Below are 27,819 nucleotides of genomic sequence, written 5' to 3' on the forward strand. Positions count from 1 at the left end.
GTACATCCTCATTTGTGTCTCTGCTGAAGTCAGTGTAAAAAAAAAAAAAAATCCCAGCCATGCCCACAGATGACCTGCTGCCCCCGATCCGGTCAAGGGCAGCATTCCTTGGGTGGAGGTGTTTGCTCCACTGCACTGAGTCTAGCACCTCAGTTTCACCCTCTCTTGCTTCTCTATCGTGTTCCCAAGACCATCCTGGGACATTCAGCAGATGCCGCACTGAAAGCCAGAGACTGTGACTAGGATTCCCCAGCTTTCCAGTTTTAATGGAAACCGGTGCCATGGTTTTGAGGAGCCTGCACAGGCTGCAAGATGCCATTCCATTACTAGTGGTCCAGGAGCGGAGATGGAGCTGATCAGAGGATCCCTTTGGTGCTCACTGGTCGCTCAGCTGCCCTACATGGCTGCGTGTGTTAAAGCAGCTGCTTAGACAAACTGATGGGGAGCATGTGTCAGAGTTGTCCATCAGATTTACTTTAAGGGCACAGGTTCCTAAACAAGTCAGCTGAAGTGTTGCTCTCTTGTAGGAGGCACTGGGGTAGGGGTGGAGGGAGGAGTTTACAGCTAATTAGTGTGGTCAGGCACTTGGTTGGTGACCTTTGTTCCTTAGAGGAAATTCTTTATTTTTTTTAGTATTTATTTTTTAGCTTTAGGTGGTGCTGAGGATTAAACCCAGTGCCTTGTGGATGCTAGGCGAGCACTCTACCACTGAGCCACAACCCAGCCCCTAGAGGGAATTCTTGATCTCAGCAAAGTCTATGAGAAAATGGTTGGTGGTGCTCATCGGGAGTGCTCACATCAGACCCAAAGTTCTGCCCAGCTCATGCTTGGTTCCCAGCCTCATTCCTGGCTGCTATGTACTCAGGAAATGCAATTTAATGTTCATCTTAATCTAATATGTACACATAAATCCATAAGGAACCATCCAGTGCTCTCAGTTTTGATTTGAATAAAGGAAAATATTTGTCCATGTGTAAATTTTAAAAAGTTAAAAGCATAACTCTTATGCAAATATGAATGAACAAAATTTTTATTTAATGCATTAACTAATGAAGGAACCAGTAACATGGTAAAACTGATTCAAAGGAGAATTTGAAGAATGGAAATGTGTCTATCAGCAGCTCAGGGAATAGTGAAATGAATTTGCTAATAGATACACAGCTGACTTTAAAGGTCCTATAGGATAACACAGTTGAGGTGAGCTTTTAAGTAACAAACAGTGACACATTCTCTAGATAATTAAATAATCCTTGAGTGAGCCTGTTGATCAATACCCCAATATAATTTGGAAATATATGGATTCTTTTTCTTACCTTACTCCAAGTTTCTGTTGATTTTTTTATTTATATAGTCACTACTCAGAATGGGTCAGTCTCACAGGGTGCTATGCATTGATATGACCTTTCTGGAAAGCTATTTGACAATGTGTGTTAAGAACTTAAAATTTAGCCAAATGTGATGATACATGTCTGTAATTGTCCATCAGATTTACTTTAAGGGCACAGGTTCCTAAACAAGCCAGCTGAAGTGTTGCTCTCTTGTAGGAGGCACTGGGGTAGGGGTGGAGGGAGGAGGAGGCTGAGGCAGAAGGATCACAAATTCAAAGCCAGCCTCAGCAACTTATTGAGGCCCAAGATAACTTAACAAGATGCTGTGTCAAAATAAAAGATGAAAAGAGTTGGGGATGTGGCTCAGTGGTTAAGCACCCACACGCACACACCTGGGGTTCAATCCCTAGTTAAAAAAAAATCCCCAACTGATTTAGAACAGAATGAAGTTGAGAACTACTAGAGTAGAGAGACACCTCATCTGTTAATGGGTCCAATGTTTGAGGCCCTTTGTGAACAGCTCCAGCTCCAATTTTACCACCAAGAACTCCACACCCCTTCTAGTAGCCTGCCTGGTAAATTCCTGCTTTTTCAGCAGCTTACTCACCCTCCTTCCCTGACACACTCCAGGCACAAGTGATGCTTGTTCCTGGAGGACTTTGTCTTTGTGCCTTTAGGGTTGAACTAAGCAAGCCACCATCCCCAACACTAGGATCCCTGGTGAGAGTCCAGCCACGAGCTCTGTATCTCTGGCTCTGGTATAGTTAACACCATGGTGGTTGCCCAGGGTGTGAGCTAGTGAATGAAGTGGTGCTTCTCGATGTCTGATACCAGACTACACTGTGCTGTTCTGACTTGCAGGGTGTGCAGATCATAGTGTTTCCAGAAGATGGCATCCACGGCTTCAACTTCACAAGAACGTCCATTTACCCATATTTGGACTTCATGCCATCTCCCCAGCTGGTCAAATGGAACCCATGCCTGGAGCCCCACCGTTTCAATGACACAGAGGTACTTGAAGGCCTTAGTCTTCCTCTTCAGCAGGCCAAGGGTGTTGTGGGGCAGGTCGCTCAGAAAACACACCAAGTCCCAAATTTGTCCAAATTGAAGAGTCTTTATTTAGCTGGCCAGCCAGCGACTGCTTCCCACAAGACCCATAACTGTCTCTGCAAGGAACAGCCCTGAGCCTGAGCATTTTAGGATATTTTAAAAACACATCCAGGTTGATGTAGCTGCAAGCAAGCAGGTACAGAAGCTGAATTGGGCAGTTAGCGAGACAATGCCATGGGCATATTGGTTTTTCCCAAGGGACTTTCCAGGTTGGCATAGCAGCAAGCAAGCAGAAGGGAAGTGGGTCAAAATGACCCTAGTTCAGTACAAGTTAGAGAATGGTTACTGAAGTCTAGACAATCTCTGACAAGGTACATTGCCCAAGAAAAATGGAAACCAAAGAGAACAATTTTCCATTGTATAAGAAGTGCTATTTTGTGTTGCCAAGTATGCTATGTTAGGTAACTATTAATGGGTACAGAGGCAGGGCTTTCCCATGGGAGAAGCATTTCTTAAGTGATATGGAGTCTCCGGGTAAAATGGAGTCTGTTTGGTCATTGCCCATATAGCCTGGCCCATAAAAGAGGGCATGCCAAGGTGAACCAAGTGATGAAAGCCACAGCATGCTGAGATATAAAGGAGACCCAAGGACCCCAAAAACCAAACCCAAACTCCATGTGCTATACATTCAGTTAAAGACTGTCTAGAGCTGGGTGTGGTGGCACTTGTCTGTAATCCTAGCAACTTGGGAGACTGAGGCTGGAGGACTGCAAGTTCTTGAAGCCAGCGCTGGCAACATAAGGAGTCACTGTCTCTAAATAAATAAAAAGGGCTGAGGGTGTGGCTTGTTGGTCAAGCGCCCTGGGTTAAGTCCCTAGTGTAAAGCAGAAAGGGGCGCGTGAGATCAGGAACCATGGAACCAGAATGAGGCACCAAAAGAAGGTTTATTGGGGGGCGCTCCCGGGAGAGGTTCACCAATCCACGAAAGGGTGAGGGCCCGGGAAGCCACAGGCGGGGAAAGGCAAGAACAGTGCTAATAAGGGAACTGGAGAGGGAGGGCCCAGGCCATCTAAACTGCAACTACGACAGCAGGTTGGCCAGCCAAGTTTAGGGGGATCTTGTTGGTCGCAGGTTGGTCAGGGCTGGTTGGGTTGACAGGGCGATTGCTTCTGCCTGCGAGAACCGTGTTGGTTGGGGTCCGTTGCCATGTCAGCTTCTGATTGGCCATTTTGGGTCAGCCAGGTGGAAAGTCCCGCTCCCCAGCTGCCAAGAAAGGAGAGGGGTCAGGGAAACCTGCCTACCTAACACCTAGTACTGCAAAGGGAAAAAGAAAATCTACTGTTGTAAGGCATTTACTCTATGGATATTTAATTTATTAATTACACAAGAAATATATGAATATAAACTTAAACATGCCAAACAGAAGTTTAAAAAAAGAAAAAAAAAAGTAAAAGTTCACCTTCACCACAGCCCATTCTCATCCTACTTCCTTTCATAGAGAAACATCCATTTGCTATGTATCCAACTATACCCTTTTCTATGCATTTTATATTTATTGACATCCTTTTTTAGCATGGTATATGCTCATTATTTTCTTAAAACTCTTGATATCAAGAGCAACATTCAATGAATATCCTTGTACATATATATTCAGAAACATGTCCAAGTGCTTCTATAAGGTGAAATTCTTGGAAATGGGATTTCTCAAAGGCTGAGCACATTTTACATTATTTTAAAGAGTAACAAACTTCTTCCTCAAGAGATTTTTATTTCACTTTCTATCTCCAATAATAGTCATTAAGGCCTATTTTCTCACCTTTTGGTCAGTGCAAGATAGAATAACCTTTAGAATTTTTGCCAATCTAATGAAGGTGAAAAATAATATCTCATTGTTATTTTAATTTGCATTTCCCTATAACTCATGTGGTTCAGCTTCTTTTCAGATATTTCTTGGCCATTTGTTTTGTTCTTCCTGAGTCACCTGTTCATCTCCTTTGCATGTTTTCAGTGGTGATTTTTTTTCTTATTGACTTATGAGAGCTCTTTGTATATTGTGAATGCAGTGAGGAATTTTTCTATTAAAAATATGAGACAAAAGGCAGAATATTTAAAATCCACATATTTATGCTTTTTTCTCCCCCCTCCCCCAGGTCCTCCAGCGCTTGAGTTGCATGGCCACCAAGGGAGATATGTTCTTAGTGGCCAACCTTGGGACAAAACAGCCATGTCATAGCAATGACCCAGGGTGCCCAAACGATGGAAGATACCAGTTTAACACAAATGTCATTTTCAGCAATAATGGAACCCTTGTTGACCGGTACCGAAAACACAACCTCTACTTCGAGGCAGCTTTTGATACCCCTCTTGAAGTGGATCGCATCACTTTCGATACCCCCTTTGCTGGCAGGTTTGGCATCTTCACCTGCTTTGACATACTGTTCTTCGACCCTGCCGTCAGACTGCTGAGAGACCCCGAGGTGAAGCACGTGGTGTACCCGAGCGCCTGGATGAACCAGCTCCCGCTCCTGGCGGCCATCGAGATTCAGAAAGCCTTTGCCATTGCCTTTGGTGTCAATGTCCTGGCGGCCAACATCCACCACCCATCTCTGGGGATGACAGGGAGTGGCATACACACCCCTCTGAAGTCCTTCTGGTACCATGACATGGAAAGCCCCGAAGGTCACCTTATCATTGCCCAGGTAGCCAAAAATCCACTGGGTCTTGCTGGAACGGAGAATGCAACAGGTAAAACAGACCCTTCCCACAGTAGGTTTTTAAAAATCGTGTCAGGTGAGCCATACTGTGAGAAGGACGCTCAGGAAGTCCACTGCGAAGCCGCCAAGTGGAACATGGATGCTCCTCCCACCTTTCACTCTGAGATGATGTATGACAACTTCACCCTGGTCCCCGTCTGGGGAAAGGAAGGCTATCTCCAAGTCTGCTCCAACAGCCTCTGCTGCCATTTGCTGTATGACAGGCCCACCCTGTCCCAAGAGCTCTATGCCCTGGGGGTCTTTGATGGCTTCCACACTGTGCACGGCACTTACTACATCCAAGTGTGCGCCCTGGTCAAGTGTGGGGGTCTTGACATCCACACCTGTGGGCAGGAGATCACAGAGGCCACGGGGATGTTCGAGTTTCACCTGTGGGGCAACTTCAGCACTTCTTATATCTTTCCTCTCTTTCTGACCTCAGGGATGACCCCAGAATCCCCTGACCAGCTTGGCTGGGAGAATGACCACTATTTCCTGAGGAAGCGTGGACTGTCCTCTGGTCTGGTGACAGCAGCTCTTTATGGGCGGTTGTATGAGAAGAACTAGGACAAGTGTGTGATTTGTGAGTGGGCCCTGGCTGTCACATGGCAGCCCCGCCCCTCCACAAGCCAGAGCATGTACACAGGATCACCTCCCCCTGGGGGTGGCCGCCCACTTCTAGAGCACCAGATCCCACCTGGGAACTGTGGGAAGAGGTGGGAGAGGCAGGTTCCCTCTTCCTCCTACATGTCAGTGCTTGAGATGTTTTCTGGTATTTTCTATTAATATTTGTCTTTTCAAGCCACATCTTCCTCTAGCACATCTCTCAGTACACAATTGGTTTTAAGATCTGAAACAAAAATAAATGTCAGTTGATATTTTACACACCCACAAAGCAGTGGTTCATTTTTTTCCTTGTTAATCAGGTGACACCCCGATGTGTAAATATTTTACAAGCCTTGCCTGTTCTCTAAAGTAAGAAACAAACTCTCAAGAGCAAAAGAGAACTGCTGTGAGGACCTTTCCTGTTCTGGTCAGCTGAACTCCATCCAGATGAAGTGGATTAATCCTGTAATCCTGAATTAATTCTTAATCCAAGTATTTGGCTTATGTCTGTACTCTTCATGACCATGGGCAGATTTTTTTAAATGAACTTATCCTCGTTAATCATCAACAGGTAGAAAACAATAACAAGCGTAAGGAAATCTAGATGGCGTTCCTCTATGTCTTGCTTTGTGCATAAGCTCTGACAAGTTGATCTTACTGTGGGCACTTTTGTATATACATGGTGTTATAAGTACTTGGGAGACCTGTCTCTCACCTACCTTCCTTTCACCTAATTTATAGAGAAAGGCTGAAGCTCAAGGGATCTAGGTTTCTTAGAAATGAAAAAGTATGAGCAGTGATTAATACTTGAATTTTAAAATGATTAAAATTGATGCCTTGCAGTGCTCTTTTTAAAACTTTTTATTTAGTTTGATACTTTAGACTACTAACAGTAAACTAGAGCTATAGGCAGCCTTAAAACTTGGTTGGAAGTTTTGTTGGAAAATCATTTTACAGATGGAAAGGGATCTTAGCAACAACCCATGCCATCATCTGTTAATTCCACCACTTTCCTTTTCTTGAGTTTTTTTCCCACTGACTCTCCACAGGCTCTCTCAAATAAAAAGTCAATCATATCCCAGTGCTCAGGAAGTTGAGGCAGGAGGATCAGAGTTCAAAGCCAGCCTCAGAAAAAGCAAGGCACTAAGCAACTCAGCAAGACCCTGTCTCTAAATAAAATATTAAAGAAAAGGGGCTCAGGGTGTGGCTCAGTGATTAAATACCCCTGCGTTCCATCCCTGGGACCAAAAAAAAAAAAAAAATTCGTGAAACCTTCAGTTGGAATTAGTGGGGTTTTTTTTTCAATTTTAATGTTGCTTTATTTTATATGCTTTAATTCATTGTTACTCCAACAATTAGCCAGGAGAGGGTGATTAAGAACTTTTGATTTACTATGTATTCCTTGTTAAATTCCTGTTTGGAATATTTTGATTTGATTACAGTAGTTTGTGTTTGCTTGATAATTCCTTTTATTAAACGTTTGAGGCTTGAAAGTGTTGTGGGTTTTCAGGAAGCTCTGTCTCTGTTAGTTTAAACATTGCATTTAATTCATCAAATACATATGAGGGCTTTGAGGAGTGTAAGACAATGTGCTAGATGTGAGGGTGTACACATGGACCCCACCCTCAAGACATCTTTCAGATCTTGAAACCGTTGGTTGATACAATAATGGTTTCACTGGAGAATTGAAATCTAAGTCCAGCAGTTCATGTTTCTATCAGCATGCTGTAAAAGATGATGAGAAATAAATAGAATTCAGTTTAGGAGAGATTACATAGTACCATTCTTTTTATAGAGAAATCAAGGACCAAAGAGGTGACATAGTACACCCAATAATTGTGACTATGCAGAAACATAAGGCTATGATTACCAACTTGAGACAAAAGTCTGAAACAGTGTAGTAGAAATCTTAAAGTTCAAGGATTTATTTGAAGGGAAGATAGGAAAAGTAACTGTTCAGGGGGCGTAGTTTTAAAATACGCTTGCCATCAGTTTTTATCATATGCTAGCCACTATACAGTGTGGTAAACCAATATTAAGTCACCAACAACAGAATAAAGTAGAGTTTATGCTCATTCAACAAGTAATTGCATGTGAAATTTATTGAGCCCTTTTAAATGTCAGGTTAAGTATTTTCAGTATCTCATTTGTGCTTCTTAAGAAAGTCATTATCACTCCACCTACTGATGGGAAAATTGAGATTTAGAAAGTTATGTAATTTCACCAATGTCTTTTACCTACTAAATAAAGCGTGAGAATTTAGACTGGGTTGGCTTGACTCCATAGCCTCTGTCCTCATACCCTGGCTTATGATTTCACTAGGAAACATTAGGAAACACAAAAAACCATAAGCCACCCTCTAACATCATGTACCCAAGCTTTGTACTTTTCACTTGAAACACTGGAACCTAAATGTGGACCATAACAGTACAGATTTTAATAACTATGACAGCACTGATTTTAGTATTAGGATATGAGATGCTGAAATTGAACTAAAGTAGAATAAATGATCCACTAGGGGATTTAATCCTTTGAATAGTTTGAGCACTAAAAACAAAGACTTTGCCGAGTATATCATCAAGTTATCTGTATTATGTAAGAACCTGCCAATATACAACATCTTTGAGTATTTATGCCTGAGGAAAATAATTAATATGTGCCAGGCATTGTCCAAGTTGCTCAACATCTCTACCCTTAGTACATGAATTCACTTTAATAGAGCCCTGCTTGTTCCAAGTGCCTATACTGTACCATGTATGGTACGGTGATCCAAGTCACTGCTGTATGACTGGAAAGAACAGAGTATTAAACCAATGAGGGGCATCACTGTCTGGGAGAAAGAAGCAGGTGCTGCTTGGATGACATCTGATCTGGAACTTCATTCAGAAGATAATGAGGGAGGAAAAAAAGTCAATATGTGCAAAGGTAGAAAGGTATGAAAGTATGGGTCTTGTTCAGGGAGAAATAAACATGCACCTATGTGTCTAGGTCATAAGGTGAATAAGGCCAAGAAAGGCAGAGTGGGTCTAGATTATGCATGACTTTCTATGTCTTGCTAAGGCTATTTTGAGTTTGTAGAATCACCCAAGTTTGTATTATCATTTTATTTGGATATGCTCAGACATATACAAAAGCAGACAAGATGATGAACCTCCATGTACCTAACACCCACCTTCAACAATTATTGTGGTCAACCCTATCCATCACCCTTACTCTGCTCCATCATACTTTGAAACAAATCCCTACACTATCTGATTTTATCCACAAATATTTTCCTATGTATCTCATTTTAAAATATATTTCATCAAAAGTCTGTATCCAAGGGCTGGGGTTGTGGCTCAGTGGTAGAGCGCTTGCCCAGCATGTGTGAGGTACTGAGTTTGATTCTCAGCACTGCATATAAATAAATAAAAGTCCATTGACAAATAAAACAAAAATTTTAAAAGTCTGTATACAGATGATGTTTGAATTTCCAGTGTCTTCACAAACTGTCCTACTTTTAAAATTGTAATAGTCCACACATTGAAATTGGCATTTCACGGGCCTGGGGTTGTGGCTCAGCAATAGAGTGCTCGCCTAGAATGTGCGAGGCCCTAAGTTCTATCCTCAGCACCACATAAAAATAAAGATATTGTGTCTATCTACAACTAAAAAAAAATTTAATTTAAAAAGAAATTGGCATTTCTCTTAAATCTCTTAATTGGGGTTCTTCATATTATACTCTTTTTTTCTTCCCCTTTGTAATTTATTTGTTGAAGACAATGGTTGTTTTCCTTATAGAGTTTTCCACAGCTTGAATTTTGCTAGCGCATCCTACCTACATCATTTAATATGTTCTCCCTTTCTTTCTTTCTTTCTTTATTTATTTTTGGTACCAGGGATTGCACTCAGGGGCGCTCAACTCCTGAGCCACATCCCCAGCCCTATTTTGTATTTTATTTAGAGACAGGGTCTCACTGAGTTGCTTGGTGCCTGGCTGTTGCTGAGGCTGGCTTTGAACTCGCAGTCCTCCTAACTCAGCCTCCCTCACTGCTGGGATTACAGTGTGCCCGGCTGTATTCCCCTTTTAAGTGTATTTCTTGTATTGAATCTAGAGGCTTGATGGATTCAGCTTCACTTTTTTATAAGAAAAACTATTTCATGGGTGATTCCTGGTGTGTTTTTTCAGGAGGCTCACAATGCTCTATATAGTGTAGTTTAAAACTTCCTATAACCAAGCACCTTGGGCAAGTTATGTTACGTTTGAGGACTTCAATGTCTTTTTTTAAAAAAAAATGGATATAGCAGTGCCTACTATGTTCACAGACTGTATTGAGAACAAGATATTGCAAATAAAAAAGGTGAGCACAGTGCCAATCACAGTGTGACCCAGCACTGTCTACAACACAGTCCCTGCCCACGTAAGCAGGCAGCCAGAAAATCCTCTCCCACCTGGAGTAGAAGAGTCTAATCATGTTCAGAAAGAGCAGAGACTTTCAGAAAACACATCTTCAACAATCCTTGCGCAATAAGTAAGCCTAATCCCCACAGCCCTGTGGGACACAATGGTAGAAAAATAGGGTACCAAAGCGGAGACTTAGGCTGTCCAGTTGGCCTCTGTAGCCGCAGAGCCTAAAGCACCTGATACTCGGCACTAAGTGACTGAGAGACTAACAAGGAGGCCTTAGGCCCCTATTACCATCTAGTGGTGCTGGGTTCGTTGCCTCGTTCAGCAAATTGAAGAACAGGATACAGAAATAGCAAGCAAGAGTGGGTTTACTGCAAAAGTGAAAGAGATACAAAGATAGACTTCTTGGAACAGAAAGGACCCCAGAGCTGGAAATCCAGTGGGGAAGTTTTGGCCTGTTCTTTTTATGGTCTTTTATGGTCTCTAGAATTTCCTCCTTTCCTTAGCTCCTCCCACTTTGCCCACCATTACTGATTGATGCCCCCTCAGTCCACGAGTTTTTAATTTTTCTATTGGATTCCCATGCTTAGGAGCATGCATTTGGAAGTGTCTGGCTTGTGCCCACAAACACTTTTATCAATAAGCAAGAAGTTGACCTCATCAGAAGACCCTCTCCATGCTCATTTGTTCTGCCCCCCCCACACCTGCCCTGCCCTGGATGCCTAAGCCCTTCCAGCTCTCCCTCATTCTGAAATTCCAAAGCAAGACACTTGTCCCAAGGCCAGCTTCTCCAAGATCCTCAGGCTCTTCCATCCATAATGCACCTACCACATTAACACAAGCTCCCAACTCAGACTGCCATCTGGACTTCCTTCTGTTCCTCAATCACCAGGAAATCCTTTCCAGACTCTCCCAGCACCAATGCAATCTGGCTCCAGCTGCACAGAAACTGTTCTGGACAAGACGCATGTGCAATGCAGTGTATTTCCACCCCTGCAGGATACCAGAAATGGGAAGGTGTTAATCATGGACATGGCAAATTCCAGGCTAGTTCTTAAAGTAAGGTCAGGTCTGTAAGGACAAACGGCACACACATGTCAAAGGCAAGAGATGGGAAGCAAACCACTGATCAGAAGGCTTTTCCCTATTCAGTATTTAGCAGCCCAGTCAATTGGTGGCTGGCATGGCTCATTTTCAGGGCAGAAAATGGCAGTGGATTATATAGGCTTCTTTTAGGGTGGGACAGGAGGGCAATTCCTGGCGTTCTTATATAGGGATCCAGCTCAGTCATTAGCCTGGGATGGGAATGTGAATAGGGAATTTCCTGAGGCTTATTGTATTGGCATCAGATGACCCATTAGGGTGGGGCATCAGGTGCCAGACAGGTGGAGTTCCTTTTGTGTTCCTTTTCTGGCTGAGGCCTGGGATTTAAAATGACAAAAGCTTAGGGAAAATGTCCTTGGACTTATTTTCCATATCTTTCAAGGTCAGGCTCACCTGAGAATAAATGAAGACTAGAACTGGCGGATTTCCTGAAATTCATCAGGATCCTGATAAATTACGAAGCCTCACCTTACAAATGGTCTAAAAGGAGTAGGGGAACAGAGTCCCCTAAAGTTTCGGGTCTCCGTTTTTTGGGGGGTTTTGAGGGGGTTTTTTTGTTTTGTTTTGTTTTTTGTCAGAAATAACTGTCCCTGAGACACGAACTTGTAAAGGTCATTGGAAAATCTGGTAATGTAATGGCACACTTTCCTCCACAGAAAATTTTAATTAAGCATCTCCAGAAATCTTCACCACAATTGTTCTTAGGACTATCACCCAAAGGATCTCTGCAAAAGAGTTTAGTGCAGTTAAGCTTCCTATTTCCTGTTGCTCTATCTTAGAATAAGTAAATTTGGCCACAGGCCTGAAAAAGTGATGAATGCCCCTTTACTAGTTTTTCACAAATGTTTATGGACTATCTAGTAATATTAACAAATATACAATAGTTTGTAAAAGTTTTCAATCAGGAAGTGCGTTTGCAAATGCAAGGTGTGCTAAGGAAGACTGAAAGGAAAGAAGGAACCTGGAGATGGGCGAGTGAGAAATGAAAGACAGAGACCAGGCAGAGACACACAGGAGAGTTTATTTGTCAGAGCTGATAAATAAAGGCCATCTCTTCATAGACAGAGAGAGGCAAAACAGGCTTGGGGTTCAGGATTTTTATGGGGCAGGCTCAGAGATCAGAGCTGAGTGGGTCCTAATGCAGGCAGTTAAGCCTGAGGTTGCTATGAGGGAGTGGTGAGCCTTTCTCAGAAAGGCCCTTGGGAGGGAAAGCAAAATTTTTCTTAAAATGGTGGCTGTCACTTAAGAAAGTGTCCAGATGCTAAGCAAGAACCTTATATTCCCCTTTTCTTGTTTGTTACTGGGCCTCTCAGGAGACAGAGGTGTAGATCAATCTTATGTAGCTTTTTCCTGCTGGGAAGAAGTGGCTTCTGAGCACTTGTTAGGGGTGCAGGGCATCATTGAGGTGATTATGGTGGTCAGGATGTTACCGCTGTTGACCGGTGACAAGTTCTTGCTTCCCCAATGTTGAAGAATAACACCAAAGAAGCACGCCGAGGCAAGGTCAGAGTAGAAATTAGAAGTTTATTAAAGGACAGCAGAAAAGACTTTTCCCGGAGGAAGAAGGGGACCCAAGAGGTGGAATCTGTGGAAGGGCTGTTGTCTCCCCTTTTTATAGTCTTGGTGATGGAATGTAGGTTGGAAGGCCCGAGGGGTGGGACACAGGTGGGCCAAAGAAGTAATCTGGTCAGGAAGGACTTCATTAACACTTCTTAACATTCCTTTGAGGTGGACTTTGGCCTAGGGCCTCTTTGAGACTTCATTAACATTCCTTGAGTTGTCCTGTGTTTTCCCTGAGTCATTGTCAGCATGGCCTCCATTTTAGATTTCACTCTATATTAGACCCGATTTACCTAACTACACTGACTACCTAACTTTAAATCTGGCTTCATTCTCCCCTCTAATTTGGGAACTCCTTACTGCTGTAAGGAAAGGGGGCGAAGAAGATCTTTCTGGCTTCTTCAGGCTGAAAAGATACGATGTGGGGCAAGCTGCCCCGACCGGCAGGACACATCAACGTGGGCAGCGAACCTAGATGGGGAGGAATGAAGGGACAAGAGACACGAAGGGTGACAGCAAGACAAAAGTTCTGATCAAGCTGCAAACTTTTATTGTTCACACAGGGGTATTTATGGGCTGGGGATGGGGGGAGCTCTCTTATCGGCAGTTGTTAGAAGTCTTCACAAGGCGAGATAGCGCAGGATGTCTCAGGGAGACAGATGGCCGCAGGATGTCTCCCAGGCGAGATGTCTCCTAGGGGGCTGTTTCTTGTAACTGTCAGGCTATTCTTTGAAGGAGAACTCCCTTTTGGTCCCTGGCATCTCCCCCTTACTTATATAAAATATATGACCATACTTTACCGGCCTATGTCTAATAGAGAAATCTTTAATTCTGTTACTTAAGGCTGGATAACCATACTAGCAAACATTAAGCCTACCTGTGTAGGTTAGAAATAAAGGCCTTAAACTAAAAACTATTCTGGCAGTCCCTTTTGATGGTTATCAGGCATTCCTGTCTGAGAATCTCTTTTGCAGCTTCCAGTTTACTTATTTTTGGAAGTTACATTTAACTATTATTATCATTTAAAATGCCCAGGAATAGCAGTGTTTAGGCTTTGACTGTCTTTGCTAAGTGTTTAAGATGAAGCAAGTCAAACTGATTTTTGTTTCTACCTATTGTTAAGTCAGCTGAGTTACTCTGGAAATCCTTGGGAACTTCACAGCAGCTTCTCAGTTCTGCTAGTGCCATTTGCGCTAGGATGGGTCCAGGCCTTGCTTGACCATGTGGCTTCCCTTGGAAGCATCAGGGATGTCTCCCTTTTCTGATAACCCTCCTCTTCACAGCAAATGCACTGATTGGCTTTCTGTCCTCCACTGGTCTCATTAATCTCCCTGTTCAGGAGGTTATGTGGCCTAGGGTTGCAGAGCCCTTTGGAGAAGTCCCTTATTCCCTGACTCAGACTGACTCTGAGGGCAAGAGCCAAATATTGGTTTTCTTGGCCCTTTTAATTTAACTTTAATTTTAGAACTTAAGCTTAAACATCCAGCAAATAAGTTTTAACAGCCTTATATTAATAGTACTGGGCTTTAATGTCTCTCTATCCTGTAGGTGATAACTCCTTATCTTAAATTAGCCCAGGTTGTGTGTTCTTAAATCAGTATCTCTGTAGAACAGCAACAAGCAATCCTTAGACCACCTATAAGCAAACTACAAACTAAAATTAACTAGGGTAAAAGCATATTTAGTTTATGTAATAGCTACCTTGAATTCTGGCAGAGTTATATATTATAATCCCCTGTTTGAGATCCTGGTAATCGTGACAAGAACCAACTTTTGGACACAACTTTTAAATGTACTGAAATCTGGTCTGCTTCTTTCATAGTCGCTCTCACATGTAGTGAGACGGGACATACAGCCTTATCTCAGGCAAGGCAGGGCTCTTTTATAAATCTTAAGTACTATAGTTCTGAAGCTGATCATTTTACAAAGCCTTCATAAATTGTTGCTCAAGTTTACATGAACATTAGCTAACACATCACATCTACAACATGAACTAAAGGCTGAAAACTTCTACCCCCCCCTTTTTTTTTTTTTTTTTTTTTAAGTAGCAAAGTACTTTTGTGTTGTACAATAAAACCTTCACACATATTAGGCTCCCATTAACTTGAAAATACATTTAAATTGTATCTCAGTGTAAAGTAACATGGAACTTTACATATCTTATTGATAACAAATCCAGTTAGAGAACACAAATGATATAAATAAATCTCCAACATGTGTTTTTTTTTTTTCTTTTAAGCCTAAAATTACCATATAACTTCAGAACACCAGCTTGATATAATGCTCTTTTGAAGCTTCTACCTTACAGACTTCTATACCTGGAAGATATGAATTAATAGCACCATAATTACATTGATGATTTTATATTGACCAAGTTTAGCTCTTAAAGAAATAACATTACAATATTGAAGAAATAACAGTTGTTATTTAACCATAGTTGTATAATTTTAAAAACTTATACATATAACCAATTTACACAGACCTTTTTCATCACTTGCTTAAACCCTTTTGTTAACTTAATCATACAGACTTTTTTTTTTATCCAGAAACACATTTTCCCTCTATAAATCCATATCTAGAACCTTTTAGTTTTTCTTTTTCATCTGTTAACCTTCTTTTTTTTTTTCACATTTTGAAATAATACTTGTAAATTTCTGAATTTAAGCAATTATTTTATAGACATCAACATTTTATTATTGAAAACCTAGAAAAACTTATAAGCTTAATTTTAAAGACATCTTTACTTCTATCTGTTTACCCAGTTTAAATTGAACCATTTGAATCACATGAATCAAAGATATTTGGATCCTTTTTTTTTTTTTTTTTTTTTCTGAGCGCTCTTTGTATATCTGCCAATTGTCATATAACTGCATAATATATGGACATACACACACACAGACATAGGACATACAACACATAACATGAGTGTAACACATACACAAGGCCTTGTAGTTTTTTTGTTTTGTTTTGTTTTGTTTTTTTTTTCATTGCAATGTTTAAAAACTCCACAGTTCATCAAAAATAGAACTGATCAGAAAGCATTAACTTGTCCATGAGCTCAAAAAATACAGAATCTAAGGAAAAAACAAGAGTCAAAATGACTGGCCAGTAATTAGTAAATATCATACAATTTACTTTTTGGTTTGGTCTTGTTTGTGTTCAGGTAAAAGGACACTTTTAAGAAAGGAGGATCTGTGGGGATGTAAACTTAAGAAATAAACCTGTGAGAAGGGTATAGCATCCTTTTAAATGTTGGCAGCGCGGTCTTCCATCTCCAGACGATGATAGTGAACCTGTATGGGCTTAGAGGCTAAAATATTAATCTGTTCTTTAATAAATTGAACCAGCCTGTTTATAATGCAGGGTCCTATGGACATTATTAAAAGTAAACCCAACAAAGGGCCTAATAGTGGAAGAAGGTAGGGTAAAAATCCATTAAGCCCAGTCCAGAGGGGATTTTCAAATAGTTCCCTTCGTCTCTTTTCTAGATCTTCTTGAAGCTGCTTAATTTTAGTCCGTACTATGCCTGATTTATTGGCATAAAAGCAGCATCGTTCCCCTAAGGCCAAGCAAACACCTCCCTGGTTAGCTGTCAGCAAATCTAAGCCTCGTCTGTTTTGAAGGACAACTTCTGCCAGGGAGTCTATTTGGTCCTGTATATCTTTAATGGTTCCTGATAGAGTTTGTACATCATCTATAAGTTGCTGAGATAGACGACGGTAAGAGTGTATAGCTGTGCCTAAGCCAGCTGTACCTGTGCCCACAGCAGCTGTAATTCCAAGGGTGGCAAGGAGTGGTAAGGCCTGTATTGCCCTCCTATGTCTTTTAACTAAGGTGTCTAGGCTAGGAATGGGTAGAGGTTCATCTCCTGGGACAATAGTTATATCAGGGAGTAATAAGGCAAGAACACAGCCACCGGTCCAATTCGCTGGAAGCCTGGGGAAGGCTGAGTTTCCTCCACACATAAAAACTGTGCCATTGGGGGGACAAAGAGATGGGGTGGGTGAGGAATAATTTTTTACTGTTGAGCAATTTCCAAAGGAAGTAACTCCAACATCAATATCATAGGTATTATTTTGCATCGCACCTAAAAGACATAATGTAAATGTGCCTATAGGCTGTACTTTAAAAGGAAATCCGGGTTGGCATGTATTATAATTGTCTATGATAGAATTTATAGGAACCGCCATAGGCATGACTGCCCCTGTTGTCATGCAGAGCCAGCAATCACCAGCAAGGGTGGGGTTGGAATTATTAAGCAAGGAGAAGGTAGTTCCCAAAATATCTAATGTATTGGTATCTAAATCTGGGAGCTGGGATTTAGGCAGCACTAAGGGATGATATGTGAGCTCAGGGATTTGTGGTTTCAAAAGTTTGATTATCTGAAGATGCTTGACAGCATCAGTGGGTCCTCCACCATCAGAGACCCCTGTAGGGGCCTTAATGGGCCAGCAGGAGGGTTTACCGACAGTGCCTTGGCATCCAGCTGACTGTAACTTGGTGTATATGCCTTCTCCTCCCCGGTCAAAGAGAACGGGAGTATAATGAATAGTGGTCCCCCTTGCTGCATGAGTTTTGGTTAGGGTGGCTTCAAAAAATTGTTCTCCCTTCTTGTTAACACAAATTGAGGCTGATGCATAACAAGAGACATGCATCGCCTGGGTATGCGTACAAGTTGCAGAACAATTTTGGAGAGCTTTACTTGTACTGGGGGGAATAATCTTTGGCTTGTTAACACATACCCATTCAGGCTTATGAAATCCTCCAAGTTTATGGTCAACCTCAGCACGGAGGTAAGCCACCTTAGTCATGCAGTCAGCAGTCTGGGTCCAACTAGTGGGAGCCTGAGTCCAAAATCCTCCCCTGCATTCGCAGGGGGCGCCAAAAAGGTACTTCCTGATGTTGGAAGGTGGAGGGCCAAGGCCTCCGTGTACAAACCTGTTCAACAGAAGTGCCTTAAGCAGGATCCTCACACAGATTATTGGCTGCATCTGAAATAGAGGAAAATTTGTCCTCAGGGGGAGGGTCTCCGTCCCTGGGTGGAGGTAAGTCATGAACCTGTTTAACCAGGCGTTCTGGTAACCATCTTGGGGCTGCTTGCTCTTGGTCCAAAACACAAGCTGAGCCTCGTCCCCAGATGAGGACAGGATCTGGGCCTTTCCATTTATTTGTAAGGGGATCGCGCCACATAACAGGGGGACGAACAGAACTGGACGAGGGATGCCAGTGTCTGTCTGCGGCCGAATGGCCTTCACTGTCTAGGGTAAGAAAATTAAGGGCAAATAATGCATGGTTAAGGCGATCCCTGGGAGTGGTAAATACAAGGGCGGAAGCCTTAAGGCGGGTTAGCCAAGTCTTTAAGGTAAGATGGGCACGTTCCACAATGCCTTGGCCCTGAGGGTTGTATGGAATTCCAGTAGTATGACAAATTTGCAAGGTGGCACAAAACTGTTTAAACATGGCACTGGTATATGCAGGACCATTATCTGTTTTAATATGTATCGGTTTACCCATTATGGAAAAGGCTGAAACAAGATGGGAAAGGACATCTTTGGTAGCCTCTCCGGAATGTGGTGATGCGAAAATAAAGCCACTGAAGGTATCTATAGAAACGTGTATATATTTGGTTTTTCCAAATTCAGGAAAATGAGTGACATCCATTTGCCAAACCTGATTGGGCAGCAATCCTCGGGGATTAACTCCCAAGTGTTGAATGGGGAGGGAGACAGCGCAAGCAGGACATGCTTTTACTATTTCTCGTGCCTGCTGCCTGGTAATTTTACAAAGTAATCGAAGGCTCTGGGAATTTAGATGGTGAAGATTGTGTAACTCCATGGCCTTTTGAACGGAGCCAACAAAAATTGGAAAGATGGAACGAGTTGCTGCATCAGCCTGGGCATTGCCTTGTGTTAGAGGGCCGGGAAGATCAGAGTGTGCCCTGATGTGTCCTAAGAAAAATGGGTGTTGTCTGGCCTGAATTAGCTGCTGAAGCTGGTGAAACAGAAAGGCCGCATTGGAAGAAGCCTTAATGGCAGGTGAAATCTCCAGCAGGGGCACAGAATGAGCAATGTAGGCACTGTCTGTATAAATATTAACAGGCTTATCGAAAAATGTTATAAAAACTTGTGTTATGGCAAACAATTCCACAAGCTGTGCTGACTGATAGACAGTATCAAAGATGGTAGGCTGATTATTGACAACAAAGACCGCACGGCCGTTACTGGAGCCGTCTGTAAAGACAGTAAGGGCTTGGGGAATGGGAGCTTTTTGAGTAATTTTGGGAAAAATAAATGGATGTAATTGGGCAAAATGTAAAAGGGGGTCATTGGGGAGGTGGTTATCAATTGTTCCCCAAAAGCCTGATAGGGCAATACCCCATTCATCCCCTGTCTGTAGTAAAAATTGGGTTTGGTCCTTAGTATATGGAATTAAAATATTATCAGGGTCTTTGCCAAAATGTTGTCGAGAAAGCAAACGACCTTTGATAATAATAGAAGCTACCTGAGCAGGATAAACAGTAATAACCTTGGAGGATGTGGTGGGTAAATGGACCCAAAGCAAGGGGCAGCCTTTATTTTTAAAATGTGGATTCCGCTGCCAAAATATTCCTGTGGGTGTATGAGGAGTGTGTAAAATAACCAGAACCAGAGGAAGGTTATAGGAAATTTGTGTAACAAACTGTTGGGCAATGGCTTCTGTGACTTGGTTTAATGCCTGTCGTGCCTCGGGAGTAAGCTTTCGAGGGGAGGAGGGGTGGGAATCACCTCTCAAAATATCATTAAGGGGCAGAAGTACACAAGTGGATAATTTTAAATATGGTCTTAGCCATTGAATATCCCCCAGTAATTTTTGAAAATCATTAAGGGTGTGAAGTTGGTCCACACGTAGTTGTATTTTAGGAATTTGGATCTGATTATCTTGAAGTTTAAGGCCCAAATAGGTATAAGGGTCTTGTGTTTGAACCTTATCAGGAGCTATCTGTAGTCCCAAGGTAGTGAGGGCTTTGTAAAGGTCCAAGTAACAATTATTAAGGTCATGGTTATTAGGTGCAGCAATTAACAAATCATCCATATAATGTAAAATATAAGTTTGTGGCCATCGCTCTCTTACAGGGTCTACTGCTTGAGCCACGTATTTTTGGCAAAGACTAGGGCTGTTAGCCATACCTTGGGGGAGAACCTTCCATTGAAACCTCTGCATAGGGCCCTGAAAATTAATGCGAGGGAGACTAAAGGCAAAATAGGGTCTATCCTCAGGATGTAAAGGAATGGTAAAAAAGCAATCTTTTAAGTCAATAACCATTTTACAATAGTTTTTGGGAATAGCCACTGGTGTGGGAATGCCTGGCTGTAGTGCTCCCATTGGGCGCATAACTTTATTAACGGCACGTAAATCTTGTAAAAGGCGCCACTTGCCTGATTTTTTCTTGATAACAAAAATAGGAGTATTCCATGGTGAGGTTGAGGGCTCTACATGGCCGGCTGCCAGCTGTTCCTGCACTAACATGGAGGCAGCCTCCAATTTTTCTTGGGTAAGGGGCCACTGATCCACCCACACAGGAGTCTGAGTCTCCCAAATAATCTTATCTGCATGGGGTACAGGAGGGTCAGGGACCGACACTAAAAATCCGAATACCCAAGTCCATATGTATCTGTTTTTTGTATGGGTTGCATGGGCTCAACCAGTCCTTGTCTCAGTCTCCCAAGGCCTGTACCAGGAACAAAATTCATACGAAGCATTTGATGAGTCACTATGGAATTGGGACTGGCAAGAATAACTTCCATTTGACTCAAAATATCTCTGCCCCATAGGTTAACGGGGAGGTCAGGAATGACAAAAGGAGTGACAGTTCCCTTATTACCCTCTTTATCAGTCCAGCTAAGAGCCCTAGAGCTGACCAGAGGATTTTTTGACTGTCCTATCCCTTTAAGGTCAGTCAAGGATGGGGTGAGGGGCCAGCCTGATGGCCAGTATTTTTGAGAGATAATTGTGGCATCAGCCCCAGTATCTAGGATTCCTTGGAAGTCCTTTCCTTCAATAAGTAGGGTAAGGGTGGGTCTATCGTGAGAAATGGGCTGAACCCAATACGCATCAGAGGAGCCCAGGGAGGCAGTGCCCCGAGGTAGGGTTTGGGCGGTGGAAGTGCCTCCTGAATCTAAGGGAAGGAGTATTAATTGTGCGAGTCTTGTTCCTGTTGGGATGGCTGCAACTCCATTAATAGCTGTGGCCAGTATTTTTATTTCTCCAGTGAAATCATTATCAATAATGCCAGGGAAGACCTGAACACCTTGTAAGGTAGTAGAGGCCCTTCCAAGAATAAGGGCACACGTATGAGATGGAGGGGGACCCATAATTCCAGTGGATATTATCTGGGGCCCTTGCATGGAGTCTAATATTGTATCGGTGGTGGCACAGAGGTCCAATCCTGCGCTGCCTGGGGTGGCTCGTTGGAGGGAGGCAATCGTGGAGAAGGATTTTGAGGTAGGTTGGGAGTTTGGGAGGGAACAAACCTTATTGCCCCTAGGTTTGTCCTGGGGGAGGTCGGGGCCAGGGGCCGGCCCCACAGGGAGTTTCCCGGGAAGCGGGAAGAAGTAGGCTGTCCAAGGGCATTTGTCTTAGATCTACACTCACTAGCCCAGTGACGACCTCTACCACATCTAGGGCAAGGGGTGGCTGGGGGCGGTTTAGCCCCGGTTTGAGGAGACACCATCCCTAGGCTTTGCTTGCCTGTCGGACACTCGCGTGCAAAATGGCCAGGCTGTTTACAAGTAAAGCAAGTACGTGAGCCAGGATTGCGAAAGGCCTTGGTAAAGGCAGCACCTATGGCCAGACCCATAGCATGGGCTGCACCCACCCCGGCACAGAGTCTAATAAAGTCAGAAAGTTCCCCTTTGTCCTTATGTGGTCGAAGAACATCCTGACATGCGGGGTTGGCGTTTTCAAAGGCAAGATGTTTTACAAAGGGGCTTTCGCTTTCGCTTGGTCCAAGCAGGCGCTCCGCGGCTAGGTTAAGCCGGGCAACAAAGTCGCTATAAGGCTCGTCAGGCCCTTGTAGGATTTTTGCCAGGGAAGTGGTAGCCGAGCCCTTTTGAGGGAGGCGTCTCCAAGCCTGTAAGCCAGCCGTCTGAATCTGCGCCAAAAGTCCAGCAGGGAAACGCGCCTGTTTAGGGTTAGTGTCAAAGGGCGCATTGCCCACTAGCTTAACATAAGTCCAGGATTTAGAGGAGGCCTTTGTTAAATTTTTTTGAGCAGTTTCCCGACAGTGCTCTTTGAAATCTGCATTCCATAACAGGAAGTCTCCGGCACTGAGGGTAGCTCGGGCTAAAAATTTCCAGTCATTAGGAGTAAGCCATTGTGCGCTGTGACTCTCTAGTAAAGCCAATGTGTAGGGCGCAGTGGGTCCATAGTGAGCACAAGCCTTTTTAAGTTTTTCAAGAAAGGGCAGGCTTAATTTTTTGTAAGCACTCTGGGTTCCTTCCTGCCTAGGGGTGAACTCCTCATCCTCTGAGTCCTGATCTTCCTCTTGCCCTCCCCCCCGCTTCATCCCCTTGATCCGTTTCCTCGGCTTCTTCCTCTAGATCTGTTTCCTCCGCTTTCTCTTCTTTGTCCTCAGCCTGGGCGGGCTTATCTGTCTGACTGCGGGTGACTGGGAAGGTGAGAACAGGCCGAGGGCGCGGCTTAGCCTTTGTATCGGATCGCCTTGGGCCAGCTTGGGTTGACTCCGTGCCTAAGGCTAATGAGCTGAGCTCAGAGTCAAGGGATCTTAATTCTTTTAAAAGTTGGATCTGTTCCCGTCTATGTTGGAGAGACTCTCGCAAGGGAGCCAGATCAGGCAGGGGAAGTGGAGAAAAAATGTCTGAGGGGGCAGTTGGTCCCTGAAGGGCCGGAGCACAAAAGGCAGGAGGGATATAGGAGGGAGGTGGATGTGTGAGTCCTATAGGCTGTGGCAGGGTCCTGAGAGGTGGCGGGTCTTCTGAATGGTAGCGAACTGCTTCCTTCTCCAAGGTAGCCTCCTCCCCAGGGGTCAATGTGTCTCCAGGATTCAAAACTGGATAAAGGCGGTTGGTAACCGTTGGAGCCTTATTTATTAGGGCGGGGTTTTGAGCGGGACCAGGAAGGTTCCCAGAGTCCTGGGGAGACTGAGAAGGGTCTGTGTCTATACTAACTGAAGGGCATGCCGAGGGGGGACGAGAGGTCTTTTGCATAGCCTCTTCCCCAATCCTGACAAGTTTTAAGGTACCGTTGTCAAAGGGTGAACTTTTAAGAAGTTCATTAATTAAGTTCCAGTAAGAAAAGGTGGGAATAGGCACCTTTTCTGGGCCAAAGGATTCATAATAATCTTTTAAACAGTCTCCTACTCTGAGCCATCTTTTACCATCAATGGTCCCTTCAAGGGGAAACCACGGACACAATTCTCCTACGTATGAAAAGAATAATTTTAAGTCCTTTTTCTTAACACGAGCCCCCCGTGTCTTGAGGGCCTCCTTGAGGCCTGACAAAAACAACTCATGTGACGAAACTGCTTGTCCCATGGTGTGCCACTCACCTCGCGTCGTCCTCGCTCTCCTCCCGGATCTGTCTCTCGGTCGTGTCTCCGAGGCGATCGCACGCTCCCGCTTGGCCAAGTCTTCCCGGAGAACGGCGTTCCCCCTCAGTCAAAGGCTCGAGCCCCACACTGGGCGCCAAATGCCCCGACCGGCAGGACACATCAACGTGGGCAGCGAACCTAGATGGGGAGGAATGAAGGGACAAGAGACACGAAGGGTGACAGCAAGACAAAAGTTCTGATCAAGCTGCAAACTTTTATTGTTCACACAGGGGTATTTATGGGCTGGGGATGGGGGGAGCTCTCTTATCGGCAGTTGCTAGAAGTCTTCACAAGGCGAGATAGCGCAGGATGTCTCAGGGAGACAGATGGCCGCAGGATGTCTCCCAGGCGAGATGTCTCCTAGGGGGCTGTTTCTTGTAACTGTCAGGCTATTCTTTGAAGGAGAACTCCCTTTTGGTCCCTGGCAGCAAGCAGTTTGGAGTCCCCCTTAAAAAATCGGGTCTATCGAGTGGTCCATGATAGGCTGGAGGGCCATTTGAGTGATGGGTGGTCTATAAGAGAAACAAGAATTCATTAGTACTGGAACCATATTGATGTAGCAATAAATGCCATAGCACAGGAATATGCCAATGAGTATGATGACAAAGACAGAGACTAACAATGATTTCCACCAGGAAGTACCAAGAACCAGGAGCTAAGATATTGTTTCCATGACAAAGTTGCTGAGGACATGGCTTCTCTCTGAGCATGTAAACATGTCACATTGCCAGAAATGTCAGGGATGTAAATACAACATTTAACTTTTAGGGTTACAGATGCCCTTTTCCCTAAGATACAGTTTAATAATTTAATGTCATCTGATCTTGCAAAAATCCTTTTACTAGTGTGACCTCTGTGTCTAATAGAGAAATCTTTAATTCTGTTACTTAGGGCTGGATAACCATACTAGCAAACACTAAGCCTACCTGTGTAGGTTAGGAATATCTGTTTAGGCCTCAAACTAAAAACTACTCTGGCAGTTTCTTTTGATAGTTATCAGACATTCCTACTTAAGAATCTCCTTTGCAGCCTCCAGTTTACTTATTGTTGGAGGTTACATTTAACTATTATTATCATTTAAAATGCCCAGGAATAGCCGTGTTTTGGCTTTGACTGTCTTTGCTAAGTGTTTAAGATGAAGCAAGTCAAACTGACTTTTGTTTCTATCTATTGTTAACAGTCAGCTGAGTTTCTCTGGGAGTCCTCGGGGAACTTACAGCAGCTTCTCAGTTCTGTTAGTGCCATTTGCACTAGGATGGGTCCAGGCCTTGCTTGACCATGTGGCTTCCCTTGGAAGCATCAGGGATGTCTCCCTTTTCTGATGACCCTCCTCTTCACAGCAAATGCACTGATTGGCTTTCTGTCCTCCACTGGTCTCATTAATCTCCCTGATCGGGAGGTTATGTGGCCTAGAGTTGCAGAGCTCTTTGGAGAAGTCCCCTATTCCCTGATTCAGACTGACTCAGAGGGCAAGAGCCAAATTTTTAATTTTAAAACTTAATCTTAAACATCTAGCAAATAAGTTAACAGCCTTATATTAAGAGCACTGGGCTTTAATGTCTATCTATCTGGTGATAACTTCTTGTCTTAAATTAACCCAGGTTGTGAGTTCTTAAATCAGTTCCTCTGCAAAACATTAACAGGCAATCTTTAGACCATTTATAAGAAAACTACAAAATAAAATTATCAAGAGTAAAAACATTTAGTTCATATAATAGCTACCTTGGAGTTTGGTAGAGTTTATCCCTTGTTTGAGATCCTGGCAATCGTGACAAAAACCAACTTTTGGACACAACCTTAAATGTACTGAAATCTGGCCTACTTTTTTCATAGTCACTTTCACATGCAGTGAGATGGGACATAGAGCCTTATCTCAAGTAAGGTGGGGTTCTTCATAAATCTTAAATACTATAGTTCTGAAGCTGATCTTTGCTTTTTAGACATCATTTTACAAAGCCTACATAAATTGTTGTGAACTTGAGCAAACACAACATAATATCACATCTAAAACATAAATTAGAGAAAGGCTGAAAGCTTTTAACCTTTTGTAGAAAAGTAGCAAAGTACTTTTGTGTTTTGCAATAAAACCTTTACATAGATTAGGCTCTCATTAACTTAAAAATACATTTAAATTGTATCTCAGTGTAAAAAACAACATGGAACTTTACATAACTTATTGATAATAAGTACAGTTATAGAACACAAATGATATAAATAAATTTCCAACATATTTTTCTTTTAAGCCTAAAATTACCTTACAATTTTAGAACACCAGCTTGATATAATGCTCTTTCTAAAGCTTCTACCTTACAGACTTGTATACCTGGAAGATATGAACACATTAATGGCACCAATTACATTGATGTTTTTATATTAACCAAGTTTAGCTTTTAAAGAAATAACATAGCACAATTCTCTAAAACAACAGCACTTGTTTAACCAGCTGTTTAATTTCTTTAAGATTACTTGCTCAAGAACTTACACTTATAAGCAATTTACACAGACCTTCTTTATATCATTTACTTAAACCCTCTTAATTACTTAATCATATAGACTCTTATCCAGAAACACATTTTCCCTCTATTAAATCCATACCTAGAACCTTCTAGTTTCTCTTTTTTATCTGTTAACCTCCTTCTGTTCACATTTTGAAACAATACTTGTAAATTTTTTAATTTAAGCAGATTATTTCATAGACATCAACATTTTATTAGGGCCTTTTTGAACACCTAGAAAAACTTATAAGCTTAATTTAAGACCTCTTTTTATCTATTTACCAAATTTAAATTGAGCCATTTGAATCACGTGAATCAAAGATATTTGGATCCATTTTTAATTTTTCATGAGCGCTCCTCATCTGTCAATTGTCATATCACTGCATGATATATGGACATACACACAGACATACCGACATACAACACGTAACACAAGTTTAACACATAACACAATAGTAAAGGCCTTGCAGCTTTCTCAGGTGAAATCTCATTGCAATGTTTAAAAAAAACTCCAGTTGATCAAAAATAGAACTTATCAGAAAAACATTAACTTGTCTGTAGGAACAAAATCATGAGCTCAAAAAATATATAGAATCTAAGAAAAGGCAAAAGTCCTAGAAAAAATTGACCGGCCAGTAATTAGTAAATGCCATACAATTTACCCTTTGGTTTAATCTAGTTTGAGTTCCCATAAAAAGACACTTTTACCCCTTTTTTTTTTCCTCGGGCCTCAGATCTGTCTCCTACTGAGTGCTCCAGGCTTCTTCTATTTGCATATCAACTTAAGTCCTGGCTGAGGTCTGGAAGGAACTGGGAAAACTGGAATTTTGAGCAGAAACTTCATGCCTAAGGCATTTTAACCATAAGTCACAATTTTCAGGTTTGGATATTGAAAATTATGATACAAGTTTAAGATACAATTTACAAAATTTCATCTTTATATCTTCCTACACTAGAAAAACTTGCTCACACAAAACTGAAAATAGGATCTTTCTTGATAATATAAAAGCTACCACAGAAGAAATTTCTTCAGGATCATTAAGCCACTTTCTTTGTTCTTAAGTTCCTAAAGTAGTATTAAGTTACATTAAATAACCTGAAAATTTTTTTAAAAGAACCACACACTACCATGTGTATCCAAAATTAAGCTTAAAAAATTTTTAGACTGTTGCTATTTAATGTCATTTTAATAAGTCAGACCAACGTTTTAATTCAACACTTTTTTTCTAAATCTTACACACTGAGAGAAACAGATACCAAATCATAATTTACTATCCTTGCCCAAGTTAATGCACTGGTACACCTAGTGAAATCTCCTTAGGCTACCCAGTTCAAAAATTGATGAAAAATAAATAAATAAAACTAAATGATTGGGAGTTACTTGTCAACTTGGAAGTAGAGTTCTTTTAATTTTCTTTTTTTTTATTTTTTATTTTTTTTTTATTGGTTGTTCACAACATTACAAAGCTCTTGACATATCATATTTCATACATTAGATTGAAGTGGGTTATGAACTCCCAATTTTACCCCAAATGCAGATTGCAGAATCACGTCGGTTAATTTTCTATCCTAAGTATTTTAAGTTCTCTGGCATGAACTATCTGAAATCACAAACTAAACAATTACCTAACCCTAACTTTTAACTGCAAGATTATGCAATGCTTCAAACTCATTTAGATACCAGATTGTTACAATGAAACATCATCTTTTAGACACACATTTAGCCTAGATTATCCCCAAGAAACAATCTATAATAACCTTTAAAACAGACCAGATGAGAGAAAAAATCTCCAGGTTTTTAACTTCATTTAATTATGACTCTTATCAGTGGCACCTTAGATTTCCCATGAGTAGATCAGATGTTCTCACATAGGGGCAACTATAGTGTAAAATCAGTGTGACTGACTTTACTGCATTCAGGTGGAGAGTAATCCTTACAGTGCATGAA

At 42.2% G+C, this 27,819-nt stretch overlaps 1 protein-coding gene across 5 annotated transcripts in view; it reads left to right on the forward strand.

The window, feature by feature from the left end:
* Btd (biotinidase) overlaps window positions 1–8,006 on the forward strand; it is a 37,727-nt gene extending 29,721 nt beyond the window's left edge. For all 5 annotated transcript variants that reach the window (XM_078038519.1, XM_078038518.1, XM_078038517.1 and 2 more), the window contains 2 exons: window positions 2,190–2,339; window positions 4,529–8,006. In XM_078038519.1, coding sequence (XP_077894645.1) covers window positions 2,190–2,339; window positions 4,529–5,698 — 1,320 coding nt within the window. In that variant the 3' untranslated portion in view covers window positions 5,699–8,006. The remainder of the gene's footprint in view (window positions 1–2,189; window positions 2,340–4,528) is intronic.
* The last annotated feature ends 19,813 nt before the right edge of the window (window positions 8,007–27,819 follow it).

Source organism: Ictidomys tridecemlineatus, chromosome 2, assembly GCF_052094955.1.
Source record: "Ictidomys tridecemlineatus isolate mIctTri1 chromosome 2, mIctTri1.hap1, whole genome shotgun sequence".
Lineage (NCBI taxonomy): Eukaryota > Metazoa > Chordata > Mammalia > Rodentia > Sciuridae > Ictidomys > Ictidomys tridecemlineatus.